Source organism: Platichthys flesus, chromosome 8 (assembly GCF_949316205.1).
Source record: "Platichthys flesus chromosome 8, fPlaFle2.1, whole genome shotgun sequence".
Taxonomy (NCBI): Eukaryota; Metazoa; Chordata; class Actinopteri; order Pleuronectiformes; family Pleuronectidae; genus Platichthys; species Platichthys flesus.
In genome coordinates this window covers 11,375,624-11,389,356 of record NC_084952.1, presented here as the reverse complement: position 1 = coordinate 11,389,356, position 13,733 = coordinate 11,375,624, and the positions used below count along the sequence as shown (strand labels likewise).

Genomic DNA, 13,733 nt, shown 5'->3' with positions numbered 1-13,733 from the left:
AGCCGGGGCTAACAGTCTCATATGGGTCCACATGTCGGTCTGCCATGCTAACCGTGACATTTAGCAGATTTTCCCGGTGGGACATCTTGAACCTCCGTCTTGCAGCAATAACACAAAAGTGAAAACACAGAGACGTTTATCTCGTCAACACCAAACAGAGACCAGCATTTACACATGACCTTTCCACCTGTATGGCTCATTCTCCTCCTCTCCTTCCTTTATGCTCTTCTGATGTTTTTGAAATGTCACTGCAGCTCTCTGGTACACAGGCCATTATTAAATAGTCCCATCTGTTTCAGTGTTAATTGCATGCCACCGAGCTTTGGATTATTTCATTTCCCACTCAGGAGTTCTGCAGATGAAGTTATCACCATTAATCCACCTGCAGACAGACGCATGTTATGCATCAACAAACACCAATTTCAAAGAGCTAATTGGATAATTAGTATTCTTTTCTCACTTTTTTTTCCAGGTTGGCATAAAAATATCCCCCCGCACCTCCTCATAAATTAATTTACCTGTTTTGTATTCTCAACCCTCGTCCAACCTCTTAATATTCTCCTAGAAATGTCTCTCGCCTATATTTTTCATTGTAGAGTGGCACCAGCTGCGCCTCTGTCAGACATCCAGTGGCCCAGCTGAGGACTGGCCCTGGGGCATAGAATCTCAAGTGGAAACACAAGACCTCATGCCCTTAGCAGGCAGATAGACAAAATAAACAAACAAACAAATACGGTGGAAAAAATGTATTGTTTATTTAGACTTGTGATGGGAAGAGAGATAATTCAGATTGTAAAAACTGAGACTCCCTCTTTGCTCATTCTCTCTAGTAGATTATTAACACCCCTCTCACCCATCACCCCGCCCCATCAATTATGCAAGATGGCCACCAAATTAATAATATTCTAAGACTCATCCTCATTAGTACTGTAAGTGGCCACTCTAAAACTCATTCATGATACTTCCCAAGTATGGACCCCGTCTCTCTTTCTGTGCGATCCCACAGTGAAACGGGTCATGGCTGGGCTATCATGAAGAATGATCGAATACATCACTCCCTCGCTCAAAACATATACATACAGGCAGACATGCAAACTTAAAGGGCATTCAAGCCTGTAGGCATGTATGCACACTGACACACACACAGACAAAGGCTGAGTAAAACAATAAATACAATGCCGCAAATGCTATCTAAGGACAAATCTATTTTGTCTTGGAAAATGTCAGAACATCTTCTGCTGTTGTCTCCACTCATTTGGAAATGGCACAAAAACAGCCGTCAGGAGCTTTGATAAACAGATGCACAGACTGAGGGCAATGGCAGCACTCAGGTTACAATGACTGTAACTACTGACTTAAAGGTAAAGTTCAATGTGTCTCACATTAAAACATTTAGAATGAAAGGAGAAAGATCATTATTTATATTCATAAACAAAGACTGTGAACCAGAAGTTTCCATATCTGCTTCTCTAACTAAAATCTTGTATCATAAAGCTTTAGTTTAGTGCCGCAGAAGATGAAATGTGTGCACGCTGTTGTCTAGGCGGACAGTGATGCCTGTGGTGCCAGGAAATGTGCGATTTACAAAAGATGCACTGAAATAACAAAAAGAAAATCCCTTAAAAATCTATGACCGCAAAACTGCCTCTTTAAGATGAGTCTCAAAACTATACTGAATACAAAGAGCTAAGCCTCAGTTAAAAAAAAACTAAGAATCCACTGCCAATAGCACTGCATCATTTAATCCTACTGTATGGGGGAGACAAGCTGAGCCGGAGGGAGCAGAGGTTGGAGAGACAGTGAAACTGGTCCCTCTGTTGGAAAAATGTGGTAGTACAAGGGTTGGACACATGATCATCACCCCATCCCCTGCCCCTCCACACAGGCGTTCTCATTAAGCCAAAGCACTAAAACACTAATCCCATCAGCTATGAGTGCGTGTGTGTGCTGAGAGAAGAAGAGTGCGTGAGAGCAAGAGAGAGAGAGAGAGAGAGAGAAGGAGGGAACAGACGTCAGGCTGCATTGGCCGGCATTTTCTTTCTCGGTTACAAAACAGTGACTGCAAGGCACCCCCGGAGAAGTGAGAAAATAATGATCTGTATGTCACAATAGAGCCTGTAAAGGTACCATAAATGTATGAATTACATAACATACACAATCCTAAAAGGAAGCACGCCGACTGAAGTCAACCATTTGTCTCTGAAGCAGCCATGAAAGGAAATAAACCTAGTACAAACCTGCTCTAGCTGCCACTCACTTTTAGAATTACTCTAAATATATTATAGGAGCTAGAAAAAAAAAACTTGATATATACAAAACTCAAAATACAGACACTACAATCGCATTAGCAGGAGCAGACTGGTGACTGGTATTATTTTGTATGTTGATTTATAGCCCTAAGAGAAGCTATGTTCTCGTACCTTCTTCCAATCCTATTTTCCTAATATGCACAAAAAACTTGCCCCATTTTAAAATCCCTGTAACAAAAGAGTCCTGCTAACCACAATCCTTTTACTCAGGTGGACACAGTAAGCTGGTGGAGGAGGAATATTCCGGGTATGTGTGTTTGCGCTGATCCCTGGTGTACCTTGCTTTCAAACATGAAGGGCATGAGAGAACTAAAAACAGCACAAATCCCTCCCTTTGGGGGCCCTGTACGGGTTAAACAGTTCCTTGGCCGTCCTGGTACAGCCTCTGCATAAATCAAAAAGATTCTTGTTGTGGCACTGAACAAAGCTATCAGGAAACGCAGGCAGGCTTTGGATACTTCCCTCTTAGGATGCCCCGGCTTTGTGTCCTTACCGGATGGGAGAGGATGCTACCCGTGCTTCTGAGCATGACAAAGCTAATCTAATGACGGCGACAGCATCCCGATGCCACTAAGAGGGGGCATGTCCCAGAATGAGTTTGGTTGAAGTGGGGAGAAGAGGAGGGATGGCGATAAGTTCTTCCTCATATCTGTGACCAATTGTAAGCCTGTGATGTTCTCACTCAACTGCAGGGCGTGTATCTAATGTGGGTCTTTTTTTGTCCATCTCAACCACAGAAGCTCCCTTTTCCTCACTATCTCGTGCTCAAGGCTCAAATCTGCGCCTTATGCATTTGTCTCATCCTCTAAAACCCTCTCATGTTTGAGGAACGATTCTAAAATAGCATGCACTATTTTCCCTCGCTTGCCTCGTCTGACTTGGCATTTCTGCTCAGGATGCTGTACGTCCGCATCTTTCTCTTTCTCTCTCTCTCTCTCTCTCTCGCTCTCCCTCTTTCTCCATCTCTCCTGCCTCCCATTGTGTCCACAGCGCTTCCTTCCTGCTTGTGTTTACGACACATGCTGGGTTGGATGTCTGGGTGGGGGGTGGGCTGCATACTGGCAGCTCCCTGGAAACAGACTAGTTCATCATTTCATTACGGCTCAGAGCAGTCTCCATGGTAACCACAGACAGCAGAGCTAACCTCAACAATACAAAGGACACACCCTTGTCAAGGAGAAAAACAGGAAGTAGCCTACACACAAGACATGTGGGTGACCAGCAGATAGACAGAGATTAGGAATTTAGTCATGTTTTTCGGTTAAACATGCTGCTGTTCTGTGTCTTTGTTTTAAAAGTGATGAGGTAAGGACATTTCTACATCATAATGGGTCCATCTGTTAAGTCCACCGGTGTGCTCCATCACAAGGATCTGCAATCTATGAACTGAACCACTTAGCTGTGTGCTCCCACCAGGGTAATGTAGTGTGATCAATAATTGAATGCATGTTACAGCACTTCGGAAGGGGGGAGATAAAAGCTTTTATCAGAAACAAACTCTATACCATGCCATTCTATCCATGTTGCCACTATTCGCTCTCATTAGTTCTTGAATGCTCATAGTATTATTATTATTATGGCCTAGTAAATATAAGTATATTATACAACCGTATACACGGAGGTCAAACACATTCACACAGACACACGATGTTCCGAGGACGGTGTCACATGATAAAAGCTTCTGTTCATCCATCGCAGCCCTCTGCCCCGCCCAACCGGCTCAGCTGTGACTGACACGAGGTGTTGTCGGCCCCGCCCAGCCGCAGAGCGGAGCAGGAGGGAGAGCTGTGCCGAGCCGAGCCGAGCTGAGCTGAGCAGATACCTCGGTCCTGAAGCTCCCTGCTGCTGCTGCTACTGCAGCGAGTAGCGGAAAATTACCTGCCCCTCCCCCTCACTCCCATCCACAGAAAGCTGCGGCAGCAATACATAACACATGGGCTACAGGACCACTTTTACGCAGAGAGACCGCTCCGGGCATCGTTTCATGCAGTGGTGTGGAGCGCCTGTGAGCATATTTGAAAAGAATAAAAAGGGAGCTCGGCGTCTACTGAAGCACAGGTCTCAGTCAGATGGCGCATGAAGAGCGCTGCCATCTTTAAATCACCCGCTGACCCACTTCTAAGCTTCACATATCCCATTCGCATCGCTTTGCAGCATGCGCAGTCTGTGTGAGAGCGCACTGAACCAATCAAATTAACTGAGTTTTGACAGATCAGGCCATGCTGGTTTGCTCTGGACCACTCCCTGAAATGAGGTCATCTCGTCTGAGTGACTCAAAAGCATCGGAGATCCACAGCAACACAATGCACCGTGAGCCTCGCCGAGAATATCATCACATGTTCCACCAGTTAGGAGCACTGAAAACCATCATGAATAAGTGTAAATGTGAAAGCAACGCGCGTGAAACCTCGATTTATCCACTGACGAATTCAACTAGATGTGCTTGTTGGTGCGAGCGGATCAAGGTCGCCTCTGCTCTGCTTGTACATCAGGCACGTTAATGAAAAATATATTGGATCATGTTTACAGCGCTCTGAGGCCAATCCGCACATGTCTGCAGAGATGGATGTTAATTCCCTGTTACGTCTCTCAGCTGCTCCCCTTCTCAGAGTGCTGATGCTGAAGGAGAGGGGGAGGGGAACGAGAGAAAGGTCTGACAGCATGGTGGAGGAGGAGGGAGAGAAAAAAGGAGCCGACGTGAGATGAATAATATCGTGTATGTTCTGTCACTGCAGAGCAATGGAAAACGGGACAAGGAGCAGGCAGGAAAAGGGAAAATAAACGAGATCTAAATGCACAACACAGATTTGGGTAATGAGGGGGGAGTTATAATGAGCTATAATTATTATTATTATTTAGAGCAACAAAAAGCAATATCCTCATTATTATTTGATATTATTGGCCAAGAGCGACCCTTTGCTATACTGTACAGTAAAATACACACACTGCCCTATAAAAGTAAAACCATGTTTCACAATACAATGGGGTCTTGGTTTGCAGTGCCATCAGATACAATATGAACATGTGTTGAAAACCCATACAATAATACAAACAAATTGGATTTAAAAATACTACTTAAATACTAGCCTATACTAAGTAGAGGACTAAAAGCTCTGATGGTGAGCATCAGGAAGGATAACATGTGACTCCAGAGATGCTCATGGAAATCTCTCAGTAAACACATCGGATTGAAAGAGTAGAATAAATAGAAGCAGAACAATGTTGAAGAATGAAAAAATAACAATATTTCAGATTAGAGAAGGGGATCTCTGAAAGCTTAAACGCTTACGGTAAAAACGCCGATAGAATTAAATGACCTATAAACCTACAATACCACCCAAGTGTTCTACATTATTTTGCCCATATTTGAATTTATGTCATAAGAGTAACATGTGAATCAGAGACATGTCCCTCACATTCCTGTTATCACAGTACAGGTGGGGCAAATTCCACCATAGTCAATATTATAAGACACTTTCACAGACTATATTAGACTTGTCACAATAAAATAAGCACAGAAGAAAATAACTGAATAAGTGACTACTAAACTCCATTGAGCTGCTCCAGGTTCAGTGTGCTACTGTTACAGGTTACAGGGGCACTTCAACAAAATAGGGCAACCACTGATGCAGACTTATACCTATGTTTTCTCTACTATGACGAGTAAAATTGTGTGTTGTGAAAAGGGCCTATGGATGCACTGAGATATGCAACCTCTGATAATTCCCAGCCCAAGCATGTGACTTCAACCTGTGCCAAGAGCTAAACAGCCACAATCACTAACAGGGACATGTACGATGCCTGATTTCAGAGGTTTTTCCTCCATTTACAGCTGTCAGCATTAGATTGATAACCGCCTGTTTGTTGTGGTCTAAGACATTCTGTGCTACCACTTCAGCAGACAGAGCCATGATCTCCACGATTCTGCAAATTCAGGGTGAAATGTTCATCTTGGCAAAGGCTTGTAGCCCTTAACAGAATAACAATCACTATCAGAGTACAAGGCCTTTGACACAACTTCTGAACAAAATACAAAGAAAAGCTGAATCAGTAGGCACACACACACAACCTCCACATATAACCTGTACATATTGAATATATACTCCATTTCTTGATTATTTTATGACATGTTTAGCTCTATGAATTTAGAATAGCAAGTGACGCTCATGAACTACTCGGTTGTATAAGGCAGTATAACTTACCAGAGCAACCAGAATAATGTCTAAATGCTACACATGTAAACTAATGCCCATAAAAAAAAGCCCCACCCAAGAAATATACCTGCTGTCAATAGTCACCTCCCTCAGGTGCAATCCAGCTGGAGGAAACATCCCTGCCTCATGAAACCTGTCAACTACAGCCTCTGGTAAATTACTGGTTTAGCTCAAGAAGAAACAGGACACATAGCTTAGCTATGTTTGTGTTTACACCATCCTCTCTCCCAGCAGAGCCATGAAGTCATCCACATGAACGCGACAGGGTTTGTAAAATACTCCAAATGGTGACTCACGTTCACAGGAAGTCGACGTAAGCAGCTCTTGAAATAACTAAACACACAGTCACTCACGTGAACAGCGGTATTTTTTCACGTCAGGTAACACATCCCATGTGGACTCTACACCCTCCCGCCCTTCAGCGGCAGCACTGAGCTCGGGTAATTGTGCCGCTGGAGAGAAGAAGAACATGCGCAATGGATTCGTGTCGACTTTTGAACAGCGGGAGGCAGCAGTGAGCCACACGGCACCCAGTTTAGAGAAGAAGAAGAAGCAGCAGAAGAGGCGCCTTTTTGGATTTTAAAAATGGCGCGGTGATTGATAGTCGGGAAGTCATCCACGCCCAAACAAACATTAACACCTGCACAACGTTGTAAAGGGGGTACACTAAGCACGGAATCAACACAGAATAATCAACATATTGTTTCAGGCAGTCTCTTATTGCAGCTAAATCCCTTGTTAAGAAGCACACAGAGGTTACACCCCGGAATTAGTGTGTTGAAGTCACACAGGACAAACGTTTAGGAAATATGTTATACTATAGGTTAAACACTTTAAAACATCTCGGACGCTTTTTGAAGTGGATATGTCGCAGTGTGAAGCCACTGGAACTGCTGTAAATCCTGATTATCTAACAACAACTGCTGTCTTCCGACAACTGCTTCAACAACCGCTGGAACAACCGCTGGTATAACCTACGATGTGTTCACGCCACCTTTCAAGTCTTCTCACTGTGAGTATCTAAGTTAATCATCTTAATCAAACTGCTCTAAACCAGCTGTTGGTTAGGAAACTTTACCTTTTATAATGGACCACGTACAAAAGCTGGTGAAGTCCAGCACGCCACCAAAGTTTGTTGGTTATGCTAAGATTCCTTCTTTCCAACAACATTGTTATTATTTATGCATCTGCAGTACAGCTCACTACTGTGAATCGGGAAAAAAAATGGTTCATATATTTCCAGATAACACTGACTTCAAAACATCGTGCTCACACTGAGCTGATAGATAAGGTTGCACGATGTTGTGCCTTGAGCCAGCGGCATTTGTACTGTAGCTGTAAACAGCCATGTTTGTTCCGATCATTATTGTGCCAAATATTGAGTTTATATTTTTAGGCAGTGTTAGTAAGCACTTAATCACAAGTTGTTATCTATTTAACTTGTTGAGTGAAGAGTCATATGCTTTACATATTGCAACGTTACTCACAAGCTGTATTTGCATTATATGCTTTATTTTTGATGACTATTTAACTTTCTTGGTATTTGACATGAAGACAAGTTAGGAGTAGCCTTCTCTCTCCGGTTTGGCTCTGAGTCAAAGAAGCAGAAACAGTCCCCCATGAATTCAGAACCATGGACAGCGCATACTGTCTGAGCATACGGGGAAAGAAAGAAAAGACCCAAGAAACAAATACAAGAAAACATTTTTCCACAAATGCGCAGAGCTAAAACAGTTGAAACACATTTTTTGTGTAATGCCGGAGTAAAGTTACCTTATTAATTAGGTAATGTTAAAGTTCTAGCGGGAGACTTAACTCACCTTTTCTTTGTTCGGTAGAGTCTGAGTCATGGTATAAGGGTCTCCTTCATTAATACTGATAAGCTCCGCATCTGCAGGCGGAAACTGTGCGGGGAAAACCACTACGTCACTCTTGAGCGTGTCTGAGCTGAAGCAGACGTCATACTGCTGAGTAGCATTAGAGTAAGACCAGCTCCCGTCAGGGTGGGTGGTGATCATTGGGGCGCTGTACCTGCTGAAGCTGCTGTCTGTCCTGTGGCATTTGCCAGCTATTAAAGTGATGAGGCTCAGCAGAAAGATGACTGACACCGACACGATGCCGATCAGTAGATACAGGTTTAAATCAGAGAAGCCATCGTCCTTTATTGGCACATGTCTGAACTGAGTCTGGATGTCAGCTGTGTTCTCGACCACCACCACATCTATAGACACAGTAGCTGACAGGGAGGGTTCTCCGTTATCAGAAACCAGCACCACCAAGGGGTGAGTTTTCAAGTCATTGTCACTCATTCTCCTCTTAGTCCTGATTTCCCCGGTGCTGGTTCCGATCCGGAAGAGGTTGTTTCCTTTGGGCTCAGAGAGGTGATAGGAAAGAAGCGCGTTGTATCCAGAGTCTGCGTCTACAGCCCTGATCTTTGCCACAAAGTATCCAGCTTCAGCAGAATAGGGGATGCTCTCACTGTTAACGGAGCCGTGCTCAGAGTATGGAGAGAGAACCGTTGGACTGTTGTCATTCTCATCCAGGATCAAAACGTTCACAGTCACGTTGCTGCTGAGCGGAGGAACCCCAGAGTCTTTGGCCTGAACTATAAACTGAAACGTTTTCAACTCCTCAAAGTTAAATGACTGCAGACTGATTATATCTCCGGTCTCTGAGTTGACGTTTATAAATGACCCTATTACATTGTGTTTGTTGTTATTATTATTCATTACAGAAAACGTCACTTTTGAGTTCTCGTCGACATCAGGATCATCTGCAGTCATGGTATAGATGACGCCTACAGGACTGTTCTCTTTGACGAAAATGTTTATGACAGGTTCTTTAAAACAAGGTGGGTTGTCATTGACATCCGAAACATGGACTGTAATAACACTTTTACTAGACAGAGGTGGGACCCCTTCATCAGTCGCTACTATTGTAACATTGTATAATGAAGCTCGTTCTCTGTCTAGAGTTCCATCTACGACTAAAGAATAATGATTCTTGTAAGTGTTTTTAATTTTAAACGGCACTGGATCAACTATTTTAACTTGAACAACGCCGTTTTTATCAGAGTCGTTATCTCTGACCGTTATGAGTCCAACCATTGTGTCCAGAGCCGCGTCTTCCTTCACTAATTCGACTAAAGACGTGACTGATATTTCTGGTGGGTTATCATTTACATCCGTTATTTCAACGAGTACTTTACAATGAGATGCTCTTGGATATTGCGCTTTGTCTTTTGCTTGGACTCTGATTTCAACTGCGTTGCTTTTTTCATGATCCAGCTCACCGTTTACCGTAATCTCTCCAGTTACTGCATTAATTTTGAATTTATTTACGTTGTTGTCATTGTCGTGGTTGATAAAAGAATACAGAATTTCTCCGTTGAGACCCTCGTCTAAATCCCGAGCGTGTACAGATATGACAGACGCACCTTGCTGCGTATTCTCTGCCACCGTGGCTTTGTACAACTGTTTGTCAAAAACCGGAACATTATCATTGACATCTTGTACATTAACAGTGATATGTAACGTGCCAGACTTCTGAGGTTTTCCTCCATCGACAGCTGTCAGAGTTAGTTTGATGACTGCCTGTTTCTCGCGGTCTAAGGCTTTCTGCAGCACCATTTCAGCAGAAATTGCCTGCTCTCCACTATTCTGCACATCCAGGGTGAAATGTTCATTCTGGCTCAGCTTGTAGCCCTTAACAGAAAAACTCCCGACATCCGCATCAAAGGCATTTGGTAGCGTAAATCTTTCCCCGGGGAAAGCTGACTCAGACACATTCAGAACAATCCCAGGAATCCGAAAAGATGGTGCATTGTCGTTTATATCCACGATTTTAACCTCGAAGCGATAGAGATTGAGCGGAGAGTTAACAATGGCTTCCACTTCCAGCGAGCATTTAGCCTTACGCGAGCAGAGCTCCTCTCGGTCTATTCTGTCTTTCACCAGGAGTATTCCAGTCTTAACGTTTACTTCGAAATACCTCGTATTAGGTCCGGAAATCTGAAAACCTCTGCTCTCCAGAGCCTGTACGTCTAAATGTAAATCCTTCGCCAAATGTCCCACAGTGGTACCCGAGCTTGATTCCTCTGTAACCGAATACACGACCTGTGCTGCGGCGAGACTCCATGTGCAAGATGCATGGAACATAAAATAAATCCAGTGCCGGAAAATATCCCGTCTTTTCATCCTGTCCATTGCCTGCCAGACGAATTTGTTCGAAATAAATCACTCCTGTGGTAACATGCCTCACTAATGATACATCCACATCAGTCTTGCAACGTAGTGAATGTATTCTGTACTGCCAAGACAAACAAAGAATTACGAACCACCTCTCTTAGACGAAAAGGGAGGAGTGTTTGTCAGAAAAAAAAATACGTGCTTCAACTCTCTGGTGTGATAGCGACATCTTGTGGTGATGTTCAAGTCAATCAACAGTGAGGACAGAAAGTCAAAGTGCACACTCACTCGACATCAACTGACAAGGAATAAACACCATCACCTACAGTTCCAGCAAGAGTGTAGACCCATTTAAAGAAGGATGAGCAAAAGGCTAAAACCAAAAGACAGGTCACAAAGAAACATATGAAGAATTTAGCACGTGCTTTGCAAGTATTGCAATATTTTCACAGCTGAGTATTCCTGAATTGGTATTATGAGAAGGTGTCATATTATACACAATTGCAACAAAATACAGTTTTAGTACTTGGATCCATTGCGGTCCTTACACGGATAGCTATAAAATTACATTCCTGTGAAAAGAGTATAACGGTAAATCATTGGCTTCCCTGTGTTTATTGTGCATTCACCCTTACCTTCTCTTTGTTTGGTAAAGTCTGAGTCATGGTATAAGTTTCTCCTCCGTTAATACTGATCAGCTCCGCATCTGCAGGCGGAAACTGTGCAGGGAAAACCACTACGTCACTCTTGAGCGTGTCTGAGCTGAAGCAGACGTCATACTGCTGAGTGGCTTTAGAGTAAGACCAGCTCCCGTCAGGGTGGGTGGTGATCATTGGGGCGCTGTACCTGCTGAAGCTGCTGTCTGTCCTGTGGCATTTGACAGCTATTAAAGTGATGAGGCTCAGCAGAAAGATGACTGACACCGACACGATGCCGATCAGTAGATACAAGTTTAAATCAGAGAAGCCATCGTCATTTATGGGCACATGTCTGAACTGAGTCTGGATGTCAGCTGTGTTCTCAACCACCACCACATCTATAGACACAGTAGCTGACAGGGAGGGTTCTCCGTTATCAGAAACCAGCACCACCAAGGGGTGAGTTTTCAAGTCATTGTCACTCATTCTCCTCTTAGTCCTGATTTCTCCGGTGCTGGTTCCGATCCGGAAGAGGTTGTTTCCTTTGGGTTCAGAGAGGTGATAAGAAAGCAGCGCGTTGTATCCAGAGTCTGCGTCTACAGCTCTGATCTTTGCAACAAAGTATCCCGCTTCAGCAGAATAGGGGATGCTCTCACTGTTAACGGAGCCGTGCTCAGAGTATGGAGAAAGAACCGAAGGACTGTTGTCATTTTCATCCAGGATAAAAACTTTCACAGTCACGTTGCTGCTGAGCGGAGGAACACCAGAGTCTGTGGCCTGGACTTTAAACTGAAACGTTTTTAACTCTTCAAAGTTAAAGACTTGCAGGATGATTATATCTCCTGTCTCCGAGTTTATGTTTACAACAGAAGTCATAGGAATACTTTTTGAAATGCCATCTAGTAAAGAATATGTTACTTTTGCATTTTCTTCTATATCAGGGTCAACTGCAGTTATAGTTAAGATGGTAGCTCCCACTGCACTATTCTCTTTCACATATGCATTAATCACAGGCTCTGAAAAGAGAGGAGTGTTGTCATTCACATCAGAAATGTGAACAGGGAGGACACTTGTGCTGGAGAGAGGTGGAGTGCCCTCATCAGTGGCTAAGATGGTGACATTATACTGAGCCACACTCTCTCTGTCTAGCGGTCCATCAACTGTTAATGAATAATAATTTTTGTAGTTTAGCTTTAGTTTAAAAGGCACCAACCCAAGAATATTTGCAGCTGTGAGACCATTTTTTCCTCCATCTTTGTCAGTTATAGTGACCAAAGCAACCACTGTGCCTATCTCAGCGTCCTCTTTAACCGGGCTCATAAGAGATGTGATAATGATTTCAGGTGTGTTGTCATTAACATCAGTCACCTCCACTAACACTTTACCATGAACGCTTCGAGAGGGCGTACCTTTATCTCTAGCCTGTACACGAATATCATATGCTGTATGCTCTTCATAGTCTACTTTCCCGGTCACAGTTATTTCCCCTGTCTCTGGATTTATGGAGAATACAACTTCAGGATTGAACTGTCCTCTCTCAATAAATGAATAGGTAATCTCACCATTTATTCCTTCGTCTAAATCGGTAGAACTTACTGTCATTATAGATGTCTGAAATGGGGCGTTTTCAATGACCCTGGCCTTATAGAGCGATTGACTAAATACCGGAACATTGTCATTTATATCTATAACATTTACATTGATTTTTAATGTCCCAGACCGAGCAGGTCTTCCTCCATCTACAGCAGTTAAAGTCAGGTGAATAACTGACTGTTTCTCCCTATCTAACGATTTCTGTAGCACTAACTCCGCAGACTCAATGTGCTGACCACCGGTCTGTACGTCCAGTGAGAAATAGTCATTTGGACTCAGCTTGTAGCTTTTCACCGAATTACTCCCCCTGTCTGCGTCGTTCGCCATTGGGAGTAGATATCTCTCTCCGGTAAAAGAGGATTCAGAAATATTGAAAGTCTTCTCCTTTTCACGGAAAGATGGTGCATTGTCGTTGATATCAATAATCTGGATCTCTATGCGATGAAGATGCGTCGGGTGGCTCAGTATAGCTTCGATATTCAGGGCACATTTTGCCGTATTTGGACACAGCTCTTCACGATCAATCCTATCGCAGACGAACAAAGCTCCGTTTTTTAAATCCACGTCAAAGTACGTCTTCGAATTCCCAGCAACAATTCGTAAATCCCGTTTTCCCAGTTCCTGGACATTAATCTGCAATTCCTTAGCGAGATTTCCCACCACTGTCCCTTTGTCAACCTCCTCGGAAACGGAGAAGGAAAGCTGCGCTGTCGACCCGTCACACAAAAAAAGCAGAGCTATTATTTGTATCCAAACCGTGAGCGTAAGTCCTCCACGTCCCATCGCTGACAC

The 13,733-nt window shown here is 43.5% G+C and overlaps 1 protein-coding gene across 8 annotated transcripts in view; it reads right to left on the bottom strand.

Annotated features, from left to right (window-relative positions):
* The window catches only part of LOC133959189 (protocadherin alpha-C2-like), a 107,883-nt gene that overhangs the window by 22,608 nt on the left and 71,542 nt on the right, over positions 1–13,733 (bottom strand). Inside the window, exon 1 of one of the 8 annotated variants that reach the window (XM_062394285.1) lies at positions 8,344–10,728. The exons of the other annotated variants lie outside the window; for them this stretch is intronic. Coding sequence (XP_062250269.1) covers positions 8,344–10,728 — 2,385 coding nt within the window. Of the gene's footprint in view, positions 1–8,343; positions 10,729–13,733 lie in introns of those variants that run through there. 8 annotated transcript variants of the gene reach the window in all.